The sequence below is a fragment of the Archocentrus centrarchus genome, chromosome 11 (genome assembly GCF_007364275.1).
Source record: "Archocentrus centrarchus isolate MPI-CPG fArcCen1 chromosome 11, fArcCen1, whole genome shotgun sequence".
NCBI classification, from domain to species: domain Eukaryota; kingdom Metazoa; phylum Chordata; class Actinopteri; order Cichliformes; family Cichlidae; genus Archocentrus; species Archocentrus centrarchus.
Window position 1 is genome coordinate 34,062,791 of NC_044356.1, and position 19,170 is coordinate 34,081,960.

At 40.2% G+C, this 19,170-nt stretch overlaps 3 gene segments (V, D, J or C); 2 read left to right on the forward strand and 1 right to left on the reverse strand.

Annotated features, from left to right (window-relative positions):
* The first annotated feature begins 574 nt into the window (after window positions 1-574).
* Window positions 575-1,722, forward strand: LOC115788813 (Ig kappa-b4 chain C region-like). The segment is given in 2 exon segments: window positions 575-611; window positions 1,304-1,722. A coding segment is annotated over 1 exon segment (258 nt).
* An 8,067-nt stretch (window positions 1,723-9,789) lies between these two features.
* On the reverse strand, window positions 9,790-10,280 carry LOC115787772 (Ig kappa chain V region 3381-like). The segment is given in 2 exon segments: window positions 9,790-10,121; window positions 10,229-10,280. Coding segments are annotated over 2 exon segments (384 nt in total).
* Window positions 10,281-15,016: 4,736 nt separating this feature from the next.
* Window positions 15,017-16,317, forward strand: LOC115788812 (Ig kappa-b4 chain C region-like). The segment is given in 2 exon segments: window positions 15,017-15,147; window positions 15,843-16,317. A coding segment is annotated over 1 exon segment (258 nt).
* Window positions 16,318-19,170: the final 2,853 nt, after the last annotated feature.

Consider the following 19,170-nt stretch of genomic DNA (forward strand, 5'->3'; position numbering starts at 1 on the left):
CCAGAGCTGTGTTTAAATTCCCTTTCACAGTTTGTGTCCTACAGAACAGATTCAAGCTGAGAGCATTCATTAGGATTAAAATTTAGATTGGAATAACGTTTGTGTTCTCATGTATTATTTTATATTATTACAATAATATATAATAAGGTTCAGTTAGTGTTACAGAAAAATAACAGGTAGAAACGTCCTCCAAAGAGCTACTTTTACTTTCTTACTTTGAGTAAATATCAGAGCCTGTACTTTTTTACTTTTACTTAAGTAAAGAAGTTGAACCAGTACTTCGACTTTTACCAAAGTATTTTTTAACACAAGTACTTGTACTTCTACTTAAGTACAGAAAGTCAGTACTTTTGCCACCTCTGGTGACAAATAAAGTTCTTCTTAAATAAATAATGTTCATCTTTTCCCAACAATCTCTCCTTATTGAACTATTGTTTAGTTTTGATGTCAGCTGATCAAATTAAACCAACAGTAAATTATTCTGCTGAGTTTGTTTGTCTCAGAGTCAGAGAGCCGTGTCTCTGTGCAGTCAGAGGTTTTTGTACGGCGGCTCAGTGACTTTGTATCACTGTGGTTCACGTTTGGTGGAGGAACCAGACTGGATGTTGGAAGTAAGTCAAAAACAAATTTAATTTTAGGTCTTTTTGTTTTTACCAGAAAAATATGAATCTCAATTCATTTCCATGTTAACTTTTTTATATTTGTTATTTTAAACTGAACTAATCTTAGAAATGTAAAAAGCTCTAAAAATATAAGAAACAGTTTATTTCTTTTAGTAATCACTGTTTTTAATTCTAAAAGGAATTCTGTAAATTTAATTCATTTTTTTAATTATTTGAAAAGGAGAAAAAAATTATTCACCAACGTTTTGATGAACAGCTTTTTATTATGTGCTGTCATTCCAATAACTGCTGTTTGATGAACTCAATGTTTTAGGACATGAAGATAAAAATATTGATGGTTTGTTGTGTCAAATATTGTTTCAGAGTTTGTTTTAATTCTGTTAAATACTGTTTGAAATCTTCAGGAAGTGAGAAATGTTAGTGAGCTAGGTTTGTTTGTTTCCATGAAATATTTTAAAGTCATGTGTGATTCATGCTTTTATTTCCAGAGTAGTTTGAACATATTTCAGGTCAAACTGTGATGATTCTCTCTGTGCTGATGTGCATGAGAGCTTTCTTAAAGGAAGTGAAACAATGTGTGAGTGAGTGAGTGATGGAGCAGAAAAACATCTGGCAGAAACTTCTTCAAGGAGAACATCAAGTTGTGGTTCCTGTGCTCTAAGCTGATTGGTGTCTCCTAGGTGATGTGCGCCCCGCCCTGAAGGTGCTGGGTCCCTCCAGTGAGGAGCTGCAGCAGGGGAAGGCCACGCTCATGTGTCTGGCCAACAAGGGCTTCCCCTCAGACTGGAGGCTGTCCTGGAAGATGGACGGCAGCAGTGGCAGCATCAGAGGGGAGGAGAGCAGGACTCCCGCAGTGCTGCACAATGACGGCCGCTACAGCTGGAGCAGCACCCTGACACTCACTGCAGACCAGTGGGGGAAGGTGGGCTCTGTGACCTGTGAGGCCACCCAGGGCTCCCAGGCTCTGGTCTCAGAGACACTGAGGAGAGACCAGTGTTTCCAGTCCTGATGTGACTGATCCTGCTCTTTGTTTACAGTCTGTGCTGTAACTCTTTCTGTCTGTTTCTCTTTTTTCTCAGACCAAATAAAATTTAAATATTTTCATCTGATGACATCAAAAATATTTTTTAAGATAATAAAGATGTTCATGTTTTAAGCAAAACTGTTTCCAAGTAACCTGTTTGTTTGTTTAGTGTGAATCTGAAATAGCTCTACACTCAACAGCTTAAAAGTTGGACACATGAGAAACTCACACCTATTTATTATTTTAAACTTCAGCACAAAGAAATGACTCAGCAGGAGAGCAAAGAAGTGAGCGATGAAACAAACAGATAACAATAATGTTCCTGTTTAAACATCTACAGTTAACAAGAACAAGGAGGCTCCATCTGTTTAAGAACTTCATGTGATGATTGAAAGCTTCATGTTAGCTACATGATGGAAGCTGGTCCCAGAAATCTAAAAAAGAAACGTTTATTTAAATAAAACTCTGAAAAAAATATTGTTTTAAAATTGTAAAATTTTATGAGCTATTTTTTTCAGTTTTCATATGTAATAAAAACATAATAGAATAAGTTCTTACTTTTTGAGACAGATTAATGCAAATAAATGGATATAAAACAAAACACATATTTAAATATATGCTGACTTAATACTTTGTTAAGAACCCCATCAGGAACTCTTAAGACATGAAAGGACCCTGTGGGGCTCATTGTTTTATGGACATAATAATCTGGACTAACTCAGGCACCGTCCCATTCTCCCAGAAAACTGAGGACAGTCTGTGTCTCCCAAACTTCAGCCCTTCCAGCCTTCTGTTCTCATAAACCAGGGACTGTTAAATCCAGCCTGTCAGACTGGTGTGTCCCCACACCAACAGGACAGACCTTCACACATGTTCTTCCTGCTAAATAAAACACATTCTCCTTATAACAGCACATCAGGGAGCGGTTACTGGTATCCATGAAAAACTAGTCTGGTTTTATAAAGTTCTGATCTTTCCTTCTGTCTATAGTTTAAAAAGTTGAGTCTTGGACTGCAGGCCATTAGGGTCACGATTTAAATTTGAATAGAGACTGTGGTGAGATCAGGTCTAACTATTCAACATAATCTTAATTTTTAAAATTTTATTCACTAAATATAACACCCTGACTCAAAGATTATCAATTTAAAATCTACACACTACAATTAGCCAAGACACCTGTTTACCAGCACAAGTGTAGGTTTGAAAGATCTATAATTCAGTGTCTTCATATTCCACATCTCTAGATTAGTTTAACACACTCTAAATTTTTCAACTAAAAGTGAACCTATTTTTATGCACCTGAAAAGTTAGTTGCAGCAGTTGTCTATAAACAATGAATCATCATTGAGACACACAGTTATATTTGTGAGTCTAAGGAAGTCTTCATAGCGTGTGTATGTGTATTGTACAATTCACAGATATTCATCTCAAGCATTTATATCTAAAAAAAACGTTTCAGCAGTATCATCTTCTCTGTAAACTCTGGAGTTGATTCAAAGTATTCAGATAAAAATAAAAATAAATTTATGCTCTAAAATCAACATTTGGCACAGCTTTTAAGTCAGCAAATATGGAAAAGAAAAACATGCTAAAGCTCACACAAGTCTATGATCAGTCATCCTCGAATCCTACAATTTTATTCCGTATGTGTACATGTGTTATACCTATGGAATAAAATAAAAACAAAAAACACTGAAGATAAAAAGATAGAAACAAACATAAAGAAAAAATAAACATATATAAAAATTGTGATTCCAAGATCCAATAATACACTGTCTATGGCAATTCAGCCAGTTAAAGCTGCCTTAAAAAGTAAAGTTTAATTTAAGAGAAAATCATTTATCATATCATATGTGTATATGATATATATGACATATGACTAAAATTACAAATATTATTGATCTCTCAATTTGAAAGGAAAAGAAAAGCTAGTTAAATTTAGTCTGTCCATCATATACTAACAGTCTGCTTGTCTATTAAAGACTGACACAACTATAGTGTTAGTAAGAGAAACCTGGATTACTTTGCTTTATGGCTTCATTTACTTATTTTGTATATCGTGTATGTTTATTGGTCTTGTTCTGGATATAACACCACATATTGCAGTCAGTCAAAATCAAAAGTCAAGCGAGTCTAAAATGTTGTGGTAATTTCTCGAGTCAGAGGTCATACTCACACATCCCTCCTTTGCTGACCTTAATCAGGACGTGTCCCTCCTTAGACCTCATGTCAAATTATAAGAAAAAGCAATAATTAGTATTACAAGAAACAAAAGCAGATTATACTTCTGTGGCCTCCCAATGATAAAATATCAAAACAGATTATGAGTCAGACTACTGAAAATGTTAAGACTGGAATTGAAACATTGTAATGAGTTGTTATTTTTCCTGCAGTTCCTTGACCTTTGACCACTAAAGTGTTTTCTTCACTGGTAACCGTTGACTGAACGCACCTGTTGTTAACGTCCCCCAAGTCGGAGACCACACCTGTTGTTGTCCCTCCCCCTTGGCCCAGACTTTACACAGAGGTCATGGGTCAAGAACTCACAGTTCACCTGTTTGGCCTTCTTACAGAGCGACAGGAGGCGTTTGTTGAATCTGTCAGTCTGTTCAGGAGAGCCTGGCATGACCTTTCTCACCTTGAACTGCACCAGAGTTTCTTTATTGATAACTGATCAGCATCCAGTCTCCTGCAGCACCACTGATGTTGTTCAGACTCCTGTTAGAATGAAACTGAAAGATCTCTGTTAGTTAACATTATCATCTCTTACATGGCTTTATGAAAATACATGTTCAATTTTAAATTTCTCCTATTCTATATTGCACCTTTTTTAGCTCATGTATCTAAAGGGCATACTGAACTTTTTTTTTTTTTGTATTATCACCTTTTTGTATTTTTCCTTTAATACTTGATTTAATATCAATTTGTTCAGACATTCAAAATGATGACCGCTCTTCTCTTATAATCCCTCCATTATGATTATAATCAAATCTGCCAAATAAATAAATGTAAATGCACAAACTATAAGTCAGGCACCTTTATTTTATCATATATTTTTATACACCTAAACGTATTGTGAGGGTGCGCTGGGAACGCCTGGCAGAAGCCCCAGTCCGGGAGATCTTCAACTCCCACCTCCGGCAGAACTTCGACAGCATTCCGAGGGAGGCTGAGGACATTGAGTCCGAATGGACCATGTTCCGCACCTCCATTGTTGAGGCTGCTGCTCAGAGCTGTGGCTGCAAGGTGGTTGGTGCCTGTCGTGGTGGTAACCCCCGAACCAGATGGTGGTCACCGGAGGTGAAGGGAGCCATCAAGCTGAAGAAAGAGTCCTATCGGGCTTGGTTAGCCTGTGGGACTCCGGACGCAGCTGACAGGTATCGACAGGCCAAGCGGAATGCAGCTCGGGTAGTGGCCAAAGCAAAAACTCGGGTGTGGGAGGAGTTCGGTGAGGCTATGGAAAAAGACTTTCGGACGGCATCGAAGCGATTCTGGCAAACCGTCAGGCGACTCAGGAGGGGAAAGCAGTGCTTCACTCACACTGTTTATAGTGCGGGGGGGGTGCTGCTGACTTCAACTGAGGCTATAGTCAGACGGTGGAAGGAATACTTCGAGGACCTTCTGAATCCCACTGACACGCCTTCTGTAGTGGAAGCAGAGTCTGGGGATGAGGGGGATGACTTGACCATCACTGGGGGTGAGGTCACTGAGGTAGTTAAACAACTCCTTGGTGGCAGAGCCCCTGGGGTGGACGAGATTCGCCCTGAGTTCCTGAAGGCTCTGGATGTTGTAGGGCTGTCTTGGTTGACACGCCTCTGCAACATCGCGTGGAGATCTGGGGCAGTGCCATTGGATTGGCAGACCGGGGTGGTGGTCCCCATCTTTAAGAAGGGAGACCGGAGGGTGTGCTCCAACTTTCGGGGGATCACACTCCTCAGCCTCCCCGGTAAGGTCTATGCCAGGGTGCTGGAAAGGAGGGTGCGTCCGTTAGTCGAACCTCGGATTCAGGAGGAACAATGCGGTTTTCGTCCTGGTCGTGGAACGCTGGACCAGCTCTTTATCCTCTCAAGGATATTCGAGTGTGCGTGGGAGTTTGCCCAACCAGTCTACATGTGCTTTGTGGACTTGGAGAAGGCATTCGACCGTGTTCCTCGGGGTGTTCTTTGGGAGGTTCTGCGGGAGTATGGGGTGTCTGGCCCATTGTTGCGGGCCATTCAGTCCTTGTACAACCACAGTGAGAGCTTGGTCCGTATAGCCGGTAATAAGTCGGATTTGTTTCCTGTGGGTGTTGGACTCCGTCAGGGCTGCCCTTTGTCACCGATTCTGTTCATAATTTTTATGGACAGAATTTCTAGGCGTAGCCAGGTGGCGGAAGGCTTCTTCCTTGGTGGCCTCAGAGTCACATCTCTGCTTTTTGCAGATGATGCGGTTCTGTTGGCTTCATCACGGGGGGGCCTCCAGCTCGCAGTGGAACGGTTCGCAGCCGAGTGTGAAGCGGCTGGCATGAGAATCAGCACCTCTAAGTCTGAGGCCATGGTCCTCAGCCGGAAAAGGGTGGAGTGCCATCTCCGGCTCAGGAACGAGTTCTTGCCTCAAGTGGAGGAGTTTAAGTATCTCGGGGTCTTGTTCACGAGTGATGGGAGAAGGGAACGGGAGATCGACAGGCGGATCGGGGCTGCTTCTGCAGTGATGCGGACGCTGCACCGGTCCGTCGTGGTGAAGAGGGAGCTTAGCGTAAAAGCGAGGCTCTCGATTTACCGGTCGATCTACGTTCCTACCCTCACCTATGGTCACGAGCTTTGGGTAGTGACCGAAAGAATAAGATCGCGAATACAAGCGGCAGAAATGAGTTTCCTTCGAAGGGTGGCTGGCCTCTCCCTTAGAGATAAGGTGAGGAGTGCGGCCATCCGGGAGGGGCTCAGAGTAGAGCCGCTGCTCCTCCACATCGAAAGGAGCCAGTTGAGGTGGCTCGGGCATCTGATTAGGATGCCTCCTGGCCGCCTCCTGGGTGAGGTGTTCCGGGCATGTCCCACCGGGAGGAGGCCCCGTGGTAGACCCAGGACACGCTGGAGAGATTGTGTATCTCGGCTGGCCTGGGAACGCCTTGGGGTCCCTCCGGATGAGCTGGAGGAGGTGGCTGGGGAGAGGGAAGCTTGGGCTTCTCTGCTTAGGCTTCTGCCCCCGCGACCCGGCCCCGGATAAGCGGAAGAAAATGGATGGATGGATGGATATTTTTATAAACATGTTTTCAATTCTTTATGTTTTGCTTTGACCTGACACTTTGCCTTGCATGTCACAAAACATTCACATGCACTGTTCCTTTTTCTAATTGTCTATAAAAATGTTTGTCCAAAAGAAAAGCAACAATAATTTACTTGTAATTGATTTGTCTCTCACTCAGACTCACACTCACACACTCCATATGCTAAACCTTTGCAACTATTGTTTTAATTTTTCTCTTTCTTTTTTTTTTTTCTCTGTCCTTCTCTCTTAAAAAACACACACACACACACAAGCACACAGTTACAGACGCACACATGTAACACCTTAGTCGTTACAGGGTTTGGACCAGATGACAGGTTCGGCTACGGAGAGTAGAGTTAGTGTCACCACAATTAAGGACCACAGACCAAGAGAATAAATTTAAATTAGCCGGCAAGATTTATTTACACACAACAAAAACCATAAAAGACTTTGACAACAGAAAACACAACAACATACACCTTCCTGGTGTATAATCCCTCTTTTTGTTATCTTAACCAAAAGAAATAACTTCAATTTAGGGTTATTTGTTCAGTTCCCTTTGGTTTGTCCTTTTTGAGTTAACTCAGTAGTCACTAAATCTAGTTTAGTTCTCTAGCTTCAAAATCTATTTATCTATTTTTTTAAGTTAATACAAACATTAGGCTCTGTATTCAGATTCGGCAGACTCAATGTTATGTTAGGTTTAACCAACAAAATAGTTTGCAATCTCAATAATATCACAGCAGTACCACACAGGGTCATTCAATATTAAAAAAAAATATATTGAACCAAAAGACACAACTCAAAATAATCCAGCAAAAGGCTGAACAAGATGTGATGCACATGAGAGTCTCTTTTCTTTTGTCCTGCTGTTGATCCCTCTATTGTTTATCCTTTTTAAACATGTTTATTTTTTTAAACATGCAGATTTATCCTTGACTGCTGTTAGCAGTCAAGGATAAATCCTACCAGTTCGGATGAAAACGGTCAACACCCAGCAGACAGCATGTTGCTCCACATGCACAGATCAGCAAATTCACAGTTCATCAGGTCCGGTGGCTCGCCATCTCGTTTCACTGCGTATGAAGTCCCACTTCAGTACTAGCTCAACTTTTCTCCACTCCAACTTAAATGGCCAAGTCCCATTCAGCAATGTACACACGTCTGAAGGGCAGGATAAAGTGGAGAAACAAAGCAATTTCTCAAAAATGAAAGATATTCTTTTAAATAAGTTTCCTTTGTTTAATAACGGCAGCTCGACGTCTGTGTGTCTGCAGCGATCTTGATCAGAACCCGAAAAAATCCGGTTGGCTACTACCAGTCACATGGGCCACGCTGGGATACTTTCAGAATAAAATCTTGCCTATTTAAAATTTCAACCATACATATTTTTAACCAACCAATAATCATCCATGGATTGAATGTTTGTTTTTAATATTTTTAAACCAGTTTTTTCCAGATGAAATAATAAACAAAAATAAATTTTTAGCAGGTTTTTACCTAATGCACACTGTCACCTGGGTTACACACACACACACCAGTGCCCGGAACTCACACATCTCACTCCAATTCCCAGACACACACACACATGCGCGCATGTGGGTCCTGCCTAATCCTGATCTCTACTGGGATTCCCTTCAGCTTCACTGGGCCATCGGAGTCTAATCACCAAACAACCATTTGTATTATGAATAAATCTTGTTCTTGTTCTCTCAGTGATCTCTCCTTATTGAACTGAAAGTGACGTTCAATCAACCAAATATTAGTAATATCTTGATGACTTTAAATTTCTCTGCATTTGTTGATTCTGATCAGTTTCCATATGACGTTGTATCACTGTGTGAGCGGGTGGCTGTGATGCTGCTGACAGTAATGAACTCTGCATCTGCAGTCTGAGCTTTACTGATGCTCAAAGTGAAGTCAGTCTGATCTGCTTTCCATTAAAGCTGAAAACTCCAGCTTGAAGATATTTTGCATCACAGGAGTTTAGGAGCTTTTTCACATTTCTGAAGGTAACGCTCTTACACACTGTATGTGTGTTCATGCTGAACATACACTGTGCAAAGAGTGTAACGAGTGTGTGTTTGTGGACTTGTTTTACTTGTGCTGTGTGTCCATAAATCTTCCTGTACGTTGCTGATTGCTGCCTCCATTTGAAGGAAAAGAAAGAAGTTGTCATTATGTGAAATAAATTTCATGTTTTCTTGTCAGGAAACAGAAATGAGAACTTTAAAGTTAAGGTAAGGCAGAGATACGACCAGCCTGCCCTCAGTCACATGTCTTTGTCTCAAGTCCATCTCTGAGCTGAAAATCCAAAGTGCAGGATGGACTCAAAGCAGAGGTTGTTGTATGGGAGAAATATGTCACTGCATATGCTTTGGAGGTCATGTATGTGTAGCTGTGCTCACATCATGGAAGCAGATCATGATTATTTTGTTTTTTGAGTCTTTTTTGAGTTTGAGCTTCAAATTTAGGTTTTTATTATTTAAAATAAGATTTCCTATTTTCTTTGAGCCGTATGAGATGAACTGATTTTAATTTGGCATGAAGGTCTTTTTAATGATCTGATTGTTCACATTTAACAAATCACATTGTTCCACTTTGACTACTTTTGACTTGAAAAAAAAATGAAAATAAGGAAAATGGGAGAAAATTTCTCAAATTCATGTTATTTAGGTTAGAATTAAAGAAGAAAAGGTCATGTTTTTACTGTACTTCATGAAAGTTTTGGCCTGTGTGTGTGTGTGTGTGTGTGTGTGTGTGTGTGTGTGTGTGTGTGTGTGTGTGTGTGTGTGTGTCCTCAGTGAACTGTATCAGTCTCTGCAGTAACTTCCAGCTGCAGCAGTCAGTTCACTTTCTGTTCAGTCTGACTGAGGGAGGTTTTTGTACGACTGTTTTTCACTGTGTGAACACATTCTGACTGTTGATATAGTGATAACTCTGACAGTAATAAACTGCTGCATCTTCAGCCTGGACTCCACTGATGGTCAGAGCGAAGTCAGAGTTTGATCCACTGCCTGTAAAACGAGCTGGAATCCCTGATTCTCGAGTGCTAACAGCATAAATGAGACGTTTGGGAGGTTTTCCATCTTTCTGTTGGTACCAGGCTAAATAGTGGTAGATGCTCCAAACATAAACATCCTGACTGGTCCTACAGTTGATGCTCACAGATCCTCCCACAGCAGAGCTCACTGCTCCAGGCTGAGTCACTGTGATCTGTCCTCTGGACTCTGAGGATACAGAGACACAAACATAAAGCAGCTTGATGGTTTTGTCAGCTTCATTTCAGAGGGACAGATGTTGATAGAGGAGAGGAGTTTGATTCTCTGGACTTTACCTGTGAAGCAGCAGCAGAGGAGAGTCCAGATGAGGACGCAGATCAAAGTCATGTTTTTGATGAGGACGATTTCTGTGGCTTCTGTTGTGATGAAGGACAGCTGTCAGTCATCCAGTGTTCAACTGTCAGGACTATAAAGTCTCCCAGAGCACTGGAGCATGGTGCTGCTGATGCAAAGTGGCTCTCTATGGAAATGCTCTCACTGACTCATATAAGGACTGTAGTGTGATGATGCTGTTTATTAATGAATAAAACAGTTTAATTAGAATGTTCATAACCTGATCTATTAGCACAAAATCTACACTTTTCACTGTATTTTATGGCTTCTTATAATTTCTGCTTTCTTTTATATATATTTAGATATGTCAACTGATCGGTGATGTATCAGTTTATCATAATATTTGACAGATATTTCAAAGAACATTTAAAGAGTTTCCTCATTTCCTTTCATTTTTATAGTTTCATGATGTTTAACAAATACTATTTCCTGGTAATATATCTGGATCTGTTTTATATAAACCACATTTAAAATGGATAAAAACTGTAATGTGAGCACATTCTCAGTGCAGAAAGGAAGCCTCTGATTTCTGGGGAAGATGATTTGTTGTGATTTAATGCTTCAAAGCAGCTCTTACATCGACCTTCAGGTGAGATTCAAGGTGAGATTCCTCGCTCTTATAAACTTCCATTATCTAAAATGGTTTGTTTTTCAGTTCCTACTTCATTGTTTCTGCATGTTTAAGTCTGTCACTGTGTTATGAAGTTAAGTTCAATAATGAAGATCTGTATTCACTCCTCTGTCAGTGTTTCTCAGTATTTGGCTGCTAGTTTATTCTTCACATCGCTTCTGCTTTTCCATGCTGTCAAACTCAAAGATGACATCACTGCTCTAATCCAATCATCTTTCTGGCCGTGTTCTTCAGGCCAATCAGTCTCCTCTTTGCATACTTTCAGTCTCACTGCTTACCTGTCCTTCTTCCTTGCAGACTCATTTGTGTGACCTGTTGTTATATCTGTTCGTACTGTGGCAAATTTCAAAAAGCTCATCAATAAATAAATAAACAGGTACAGAGGTGCTGCTTCAGCAGGTCCATGAGGCTTTCTACCTTTTCTCTTCCTCCAATGGACTGCTGGTCAGCAGCAGCCTATTCTTCACATCCAATTCAGTTCCAGCATCATCCTGTATCCACATGTTTTCTCTCATCATCCATGTTTTCTTTACCTACGGTTTAGTTTTCCTGTTTCAAAGTCGCTCAACTCTTAAAGTACTGGTAAGTCAACATGTAGCTGGTGGAGGCTTCAAGTCTTTCCTTCTCATTCATTTTTGCTGGTGCCTTTATTGGCTTTAGCCATTGATCCTGATCCCAGGCTCTTTGCTTCCTAGTGGTTTCCAACAGCTCTGAGTCTTCCTGCACCATCTCTCCTCTCTCGTCCTTCAACTCTCAGCCTATTACAGGCCCTCGGCTCTCTCTTTCGGCCCTTGAGCTTTAATTTAGGTTTTCCTTCTTTCTCTCTCTCTGTTTTGCCAGTGTTAGCCTGTTGCAGTCTCTGCACTCTCTCCTGGCCAAGTTGGTGTTGAGCCTTAATGCAGACTCTCTATTCTCCTTCCTGTGTCAACTCTGCCTCATTGTAGACTTTCTGCTCTCTTAGCCTCCAACAGGTCAGGAGGGATAGTCCTTGTCAGCTCACAGCCTTTTGCAGGCTCCTCTTTCTCTCTGTGGCCGTTGAGCCTTCATTGCAGCCTCAGTCAAAATTCTGCTTTGCTCTTTCTCTTTTCTATCTGGACCTTCCCTCAGTTTTCTCATTCACCATCATGAATTTCTATTCATGTTATGCTTTATCCTGTGTCTTGGCAATGCTACCACCAACATTCATGTATTTTTCATATTTATGGAACTGAACTTCTAAACTTAAAGGACCAAATAATGCAAGACCTGAAAAACAGCTCTCTATTTAAAAAGTTTTTATTCAATCACAATAAACAGTGCTTAGCTGTATGTCTGGGTGAATGAGTGTGGGAGGAGAGTCCTGAGTGCAGGGACCACTGGGGAGAGAAAGATAGGAAAATTAATGTTTCTTTCATGGAGTCTCGAATGCAGAGTCGTGATTTGGGCTGGATTGTTGGAGGCTTACTTTGCAGTCCAATAGGTAATTCCTGAGAGGGTGTGTGACTAGGATGCTGCAAGAATCCCAAAAGTTTCCAGGGGTCAGAGGGCAAGCAGGCAGACAGGCAGATAATATCCAGAGAGAGAGAAGTCCGTACTTGTGGCTGCTACGATGGTGAAAAAAAAGGACGGCTCTTCAGTGGAGGTGGGAAGTTGACCTGGAACGAGGGAGAAACAACAGATAAGAACGGAGAGCTGGGATTACCAAGAGCGAGTCTAGGCAGCACTGATTACCACTGAGGTACGAGCCGATCTGGAGGAGCCTGCCTGAGGAAAGGCCCTAGACCCAAAAGGGACACAACAACATCCTACAGCATGACAGCTTCCTGCCATGGTAAAATTATTTTTCTTTCCTTTGGGGGTCCTGACCTAAATCACTGCTGGGATACCGTTCTGCTTTGATGGGTCATCAGAGTCTAACTGCCAAAGAGCTCAATTAAATTCTGGATATGTGGTGGAGTGGGAGTGGTGGCCTAGAGGAAAAGAAGAGGGTTCATCACTGAGAGGATGCTGGATTGAATCCTTGGACTGGCATCACTGTGAGCCCCTGAGCAAGGTTGTTGCTCTCCGGGCACTTTCTAGCAGCCCCCTGCTCCACGTTGTACTGTGTGTGCTACATACTCCATGTGTGATGGGTTCAATGCAAAGATTGAATTTCACTACTTCGTTATTGTACTTAAGTAGATTTTTTTTAGGTATCTGTACTTTACCTGAGTATTTATTTTTTAAGAAGAAGAAGAAGAAGAAACAGCCTTTATTGTCCCACAGAGGGGAAATTTGGGTGTAACAGCAGCCGCAGTTATTATAAATATAAATAAAGATATAATAATTCACACTATTAAGAAAAGAATATATATAAAATCAACAAACAATATTAACCTTAATACTACTAATAATAATAATAACACTATATACAATGTACATGATGTGCCTGTGTGTTGAACCTTAACAGGCCGGACTATTTACAGTATATTATATATTATCCTACGTTGTGTAGGCTATTGTGGTTTTTGTTGGGAGCAGTGATGGTTATAAAGTCTTACAGCTGCTGAGTACTGAGTACTTCTTACTTTTTACTCCCTACATTTGTACACAAGTATCGGTACTTTCTACTTCTTACATTTTCAAAACAGACTCGTTACTTTTTAACACGTCAGGGAGAAGTTTGCATTTCCGGTCGGTGTGCCGTCAAACATCAAACGATCTGAGCATAAACGGAGGAATAATAAGAGACAATCGTATTGGCGTATCGGGTACAAAGGGATTAAATACGCAAACCCATGTAATTTATATATCCTTTATAGGGCTATAATCAGGGGTTACAGTCTGTAAGTTGTGCTCGTGGGACATAAACATCTTAATGAGCGCTACTGAAGAGGAGCGAGCATAAAGGGAGTAACGTGTGGCAGGTAAATGCAACGTTTGTAAATGCTCAACAAATATCAGCAAACACACAAAGTGTGTGCAGTTTGTCACACAGTGTGTCTGCGAGCTAAAAGAAGAGCTGCTGTATTTACAGGGAGAGCAAAGAGAGAGAAGTTCACTCAGAGATGGAGAAAGAGGACAGGAGAGGAAGAAGAGAGGTTAGAATTAAAGGTAAGGACTGGAAAACAAACTGAGGTATGCTGACTTTGTGTTATTCAAAGACTGTATGAAAATACTGCAGTTTAGTGTGTAATAAACAGGTTAGCTTGTTGTACTGTATTTACAGTAAAACTCTGTGTTGGTGCTCTTTGTGTTGATGGTCAGAGTTACAGGTTACATCAGTGCAGCAGAGATGAGTTTGAATCAAAGCTGCTGATGCTGAGATTCATTCACTGAATCCAGCATTTCTACAGCCTGTATGCTGTCAGTGTAGGGGATGGAGATCAGCTCAGAGAGCTGTGAAATACTGGGTTACATCTTTGTGAGTTCAGTTCATCCACACAGAGCAGTAAACCTCAGAGCAGCAGCAGCAGGTCAGCTGATCACAGCCTGCACACCAACATCATTTACTGCAGCTACAATAGAAAGCTGTGATTCTTCTCCCCATGCAGAGCCACTACAGCTGATCTTAGGGTTCCTCCAGCTTCTGAATCCCACTGTAACCCCTGAGTATCCTCATGTTGGTGTTTAGGTGGAGGCACAGTCACCCTCTACTATGGAGGACACAGAGAACAGAGCTGTGTTTAAATTCACTTTCACAGTTTGTGATTCAAGCTGACTGCATTCATTAGGATTAAAATTTAGATTGGAATAACATTTCTATTCTTACGTATTATTTTATATTATTACAATAATATATAATAAGGTTCAGTTGGCCTTACAGAAAAATAGCAGGTAGAAACGTCCTCCAAACAACTACTTTTACTTTCTTACTTTGAGTAAATTTCAGAGCCTGTACTTTTTTACTTTTACTTAAGTAAAGAAGTTGAACCAGTACTTCGACTTTTAACAAAGTATTTTTTAACACAAGTACTTGTACTTCTACTTAAGTACAGAAAGTCAGTACTTTTGCCACCTCTGGTGACAAATAAAGTTCTTCTTAAATAAATAATGTTCAGCTTTTCCCAACAATCTCTCCTTATTGAACTATTGTTTAGTTTTGATTTCAGCTGATCAAATTAAACCAACAGTAAATTATTCTGCTGAGTTTGTTTGTCTCAGAGTCAGAGAGCCGTGTCTCTGTGCAGTCAGAGGTTTTTGTACGGCGGCTCAGTGACTTTGTATCACTGTGGTACACGTTTGGTGGAGGAACCAGACTGGATGTTGGAAGTAAGTCAAAAACAAATTTAATTTTAGGTCCTTTTTGTTTTTACCAGAAAAATATGAATCTCAATTCATTTCCATGCTAATTTTTTTTTATTTGTTATTTTAAACTAAACTACTCTTAGAAATGTAAAAAGCTCTAAAAATATAAGAAACAGTTTATTTCTTTTAGTAATCACTGTTTTTAATTCTAAAAAGATTTCTGTAAATTTAATTCATTTTTTTAATTATTTGAAAAGGAGAAAAAATTATTCACCAACGTTTTGATGAACAGCTTTTTATTATGTGCTGTCATTCCAATAACTGCTGTTTGATGAACTCAATGTTTTAGGACAACATGAAGATAAAAATATTGATGGTTTGTTGTGTCAAATATTGTTACAGAGTTTGTTTTAATTCTGTTAAATACTGTTTGAAATCTTCAGGAAGTGAGAAATGTTAGTGAGCTAGGTTTGTTTGTTTCCATGAAATATTTTAAAGTCATGTGTGATTCATACTTTTATTTCCAGAGTAGTTTGAACATATTTCAGGTCAAACTGTGATGATTCTCTCTGTGCTGATGTGCATGAGAGCTTTCTTAAAGGAAGTGAAACAATGTGTGAGTGAGTGACTGATGGAGCAGAAAAACATCTGGCAGAAACTTCTTCAAGGAGACAAACAACTTGTTTTTCCTGTGCTCTAAGCTGATTGGTGTCTCCTAGGTGATGTGCGCCCCGCCCTGAAGGTGCTGGGTCCCTCCAGTGAGGAGCTGCAGCAGGGGAAGGCCACGCTCATGTGTCTGGCCAACAAGGGCTTCCCCTCAGACTGGAGGCTGTCCTGGAAGATGGACGGCAGCAGTGGCAGCATCAGAGGGGAGGAGAGCAGGACTCCCGCAGTGCTGCACAATGACGGCCGCTACAGCTGGAGCAGCACCCTGACACTCACTGCAGACCAGTGGGGGAAGGTGGGCTCTGTGACCTGTGAGGCCACCCAGGGCTCCCAGGCTCTGGTCTCAGAGACACTGAGGAGAGACCAGTGTTCCCAGTCCTGATGTGACTCACTGGGACTCTGATCCTGCTTTTCTTCAGCTGCTGCTCTCTGTGTGCTCCAACTCTCTCTGTCTCTTTCTTTCTTTTTCTTCTCACATTAAAAGAAAAAAATCAAATCATAATATTTTCCATCTCATAAGGATAAAAAAATGCTAAAAACAATCTCCTCTAGTTTGATCCTTTTGTGATTGTTGTAAAACTGATATTTGAACTTTTCAAAAGAATAAAAATGTACTGAGTAAACATGTTCTTTGACTCCCCGAGTTTAACCAATATCAAACATTTTGTAAGATTTATTAAGCCGACCAAAAGAAAAATGGCAGCAGAACACATTGAGTGTAATGTTGTGTAAAATGGTTGAATTCATTCTTATATCCACATTTAATATATTTGATAGATGCTGAGGCCATGTCAGTGGAAGATTAACTCTAATCTCTTCATAATTTCTAGTCTTGAAGCAGTTCTTTGACCTGCATTTTATTCTGACCATGTGAAACAATCTATAATAAAGATTAAAGAGCAGAGAGTCATCCCTATCTTTAAGGAGAGATCATTTAAAACAAGTTAAGATGATTGATCAAAGTCTGATTAATCAATTATTGGGCAATAAATGATTAAACTCTGATGGAGCCTCACAGCAGGCTGGAGTTTAGACACTGGTGTTGGCAGAGATGAAGCAGGTGGAGACTTGAATGAGGATCTCTGATTGTCCAGGATGAGGTGGAGATGGGGAGGAGGCGGGTCGCACCAATGAGAGTTTGAAAGGCAGAATGAAAGAAGAGCGCTGAGATTTAAAGCACACAGAACAGAAGCTGATTGGCTCTCAGAAGGAGGGCAAGAAGATGATTGGACTCAAGTAATGATGACAGAATTGATCCTGACAGTGGAAGTGATGGTTTCAGAGATTTATCAATGCTGACATATTAAACTGAAACAGTGAACACAAATAAAAAATATTTTGACTCAAAGTCAGAATGCCTGATTTTTTATATCAAGATGGTTACACTGTAATAATTAAAAAAACACCACTTAAGAAACATTGTAATCATTACAAAAAAAATCTATATTTCTATAGAACTTAAAACAGCCTCCATTTTGTTATTTTTTCCTTTGTTTGAGAAAATAAGGTTTCTAGTGTGGATATTATTAAAAGATGAAATGGTTTAATTTTCTGAGCAGCTGTTGATTCAGAGTCTCTTCTTCTGAGCTCCTCTGTTGCTGTGTGAGGTTTTTGTATGATGTTGTATCACTGTGGAGTGTGTAGCCGTTACACTGCTCACACATATTTCATTTATTAATCCACAGTCACAGTAAGGTGCTTTATCTTTGGTGAAACTGCTACAATAATGCAATTATGTATCAGCAGCATTTACATTATGAATCAACAGTTCTTCAGTCTCCTGACGATACAAGTCAGTCATCACCAACAGTGCTACTGGCTTTACAGCTGACAGAGACAGTCTGTCCTGGAACAACAAACTGAGCCCCAGGGTGGCCAGCAGGAGAGTCAGTGACATCATCATTGTGCTGCTGCTGTGTGAGTGGCTGTGAAAGGCCTGGACAGCCTCTGATCAACACTGGCCTCTTAACAGCTGGGAGCAGAGAGGCAGGACACATATGCAATAAAAGTTTATCATTTATTTTATTTTTTAATTTTGGCATAGTTTGGCTTTTGTAATGTAGAGATTATATCAAATAAAGACATCACATGAAGGGATGCTGAGGTCAGGTCATGAATCTTGGACACATGCACATCCTGAAAATATGGAAGTGTGTGAGTTTTATGAGCTCAGATTTCCTCAGTTTTTTATTGTTTGATTTTTACTCACTACATGGAGTTTGTAGTTCATCTCAGTGATAAATGTGTGCCTCACTTGCTGAGTGAGATCAAGTGTTATGATTGAAACCTCGACCTCAGGCCCTAGATTGACCTCATGGTGAGATTGTTCCATCTGCTGTTTCAGTGGTCTTTTGATCAGAATGTGTTGCTGCATGTAGGTGTAGATACTGCATGGAAATCTGTTCTTCACTCTAATTTACAAGATCTAGTTGAGAATGAGATTTTCCACTGTGAAGCTGAGGTCAAAGGTCATGACTAAGCATTTTCTCATACAATGTCATGTGGCTTGTCTTAATGTCTTGGCAATAGATGCATCAACTAAAAATCTTGGACAAGTTCAAATTCCAGCAGCCTTCACCTGCAGGTAAAGGTCAGAGGTCAATGTTTCTGAAAATCAATGTGACAACTCCTTAATGATGTCATGTTGGATTTTCAAATTCCTCCCACAGAGCAGGAGAAATGCTTCATGTTTTATTCTTCTTATTAAATAAATGCTGCCTTGGAGTCCATGATGTTTGTTAGCACTTCTTCTTCATTTCAAAGGTGCTTGTTATTGTTTTACTTTTCTCTGACTTACATGTAGCCTACAGACCTGATGATACTTTATTAATTCATCTAATTTTTCTGTCTTTTTTTACATTACTCCAAGGAATAAAGCTGATAGCTTCATTTCCAAATATACTGACAGCTCTCCAGTAAGACATTACAGTTCAAATCTATCCAGTTATGAAGCTTAAATTTAATCTCACTCAAACTGATTTGCACATGAACAAATAAAACACTGAAATAAAGCAGACATCAACCGTTAGTTATCATCTGAGTAAATTACATCTGTCTTTAATTTCCACTCTGGCTGTGATATAATCGACCTTAAATTGGACCTGGAATGAGCCGTGGAGCTGTGGCTGTGAAACTGTGGAGCTGGACCCAGTAAAAGGCGGCTTGGTGAAAGGACCCTAGAGCATTTGTGTGAGACTGAACACATACATGTAATACAGTGCCTTGTGAAAGTATTCGGCCCCCTTGAACTTTTCAAACTTTTGCCACATTACAGGCTTCAAACATAAAGATATAAAATTTAAATTTTTTGCGAAGAATCAACAAAAAGTGGGACACAATCGTGAAGTGGAATGAAATTTATTGGATGTGTCAAACTCTTTT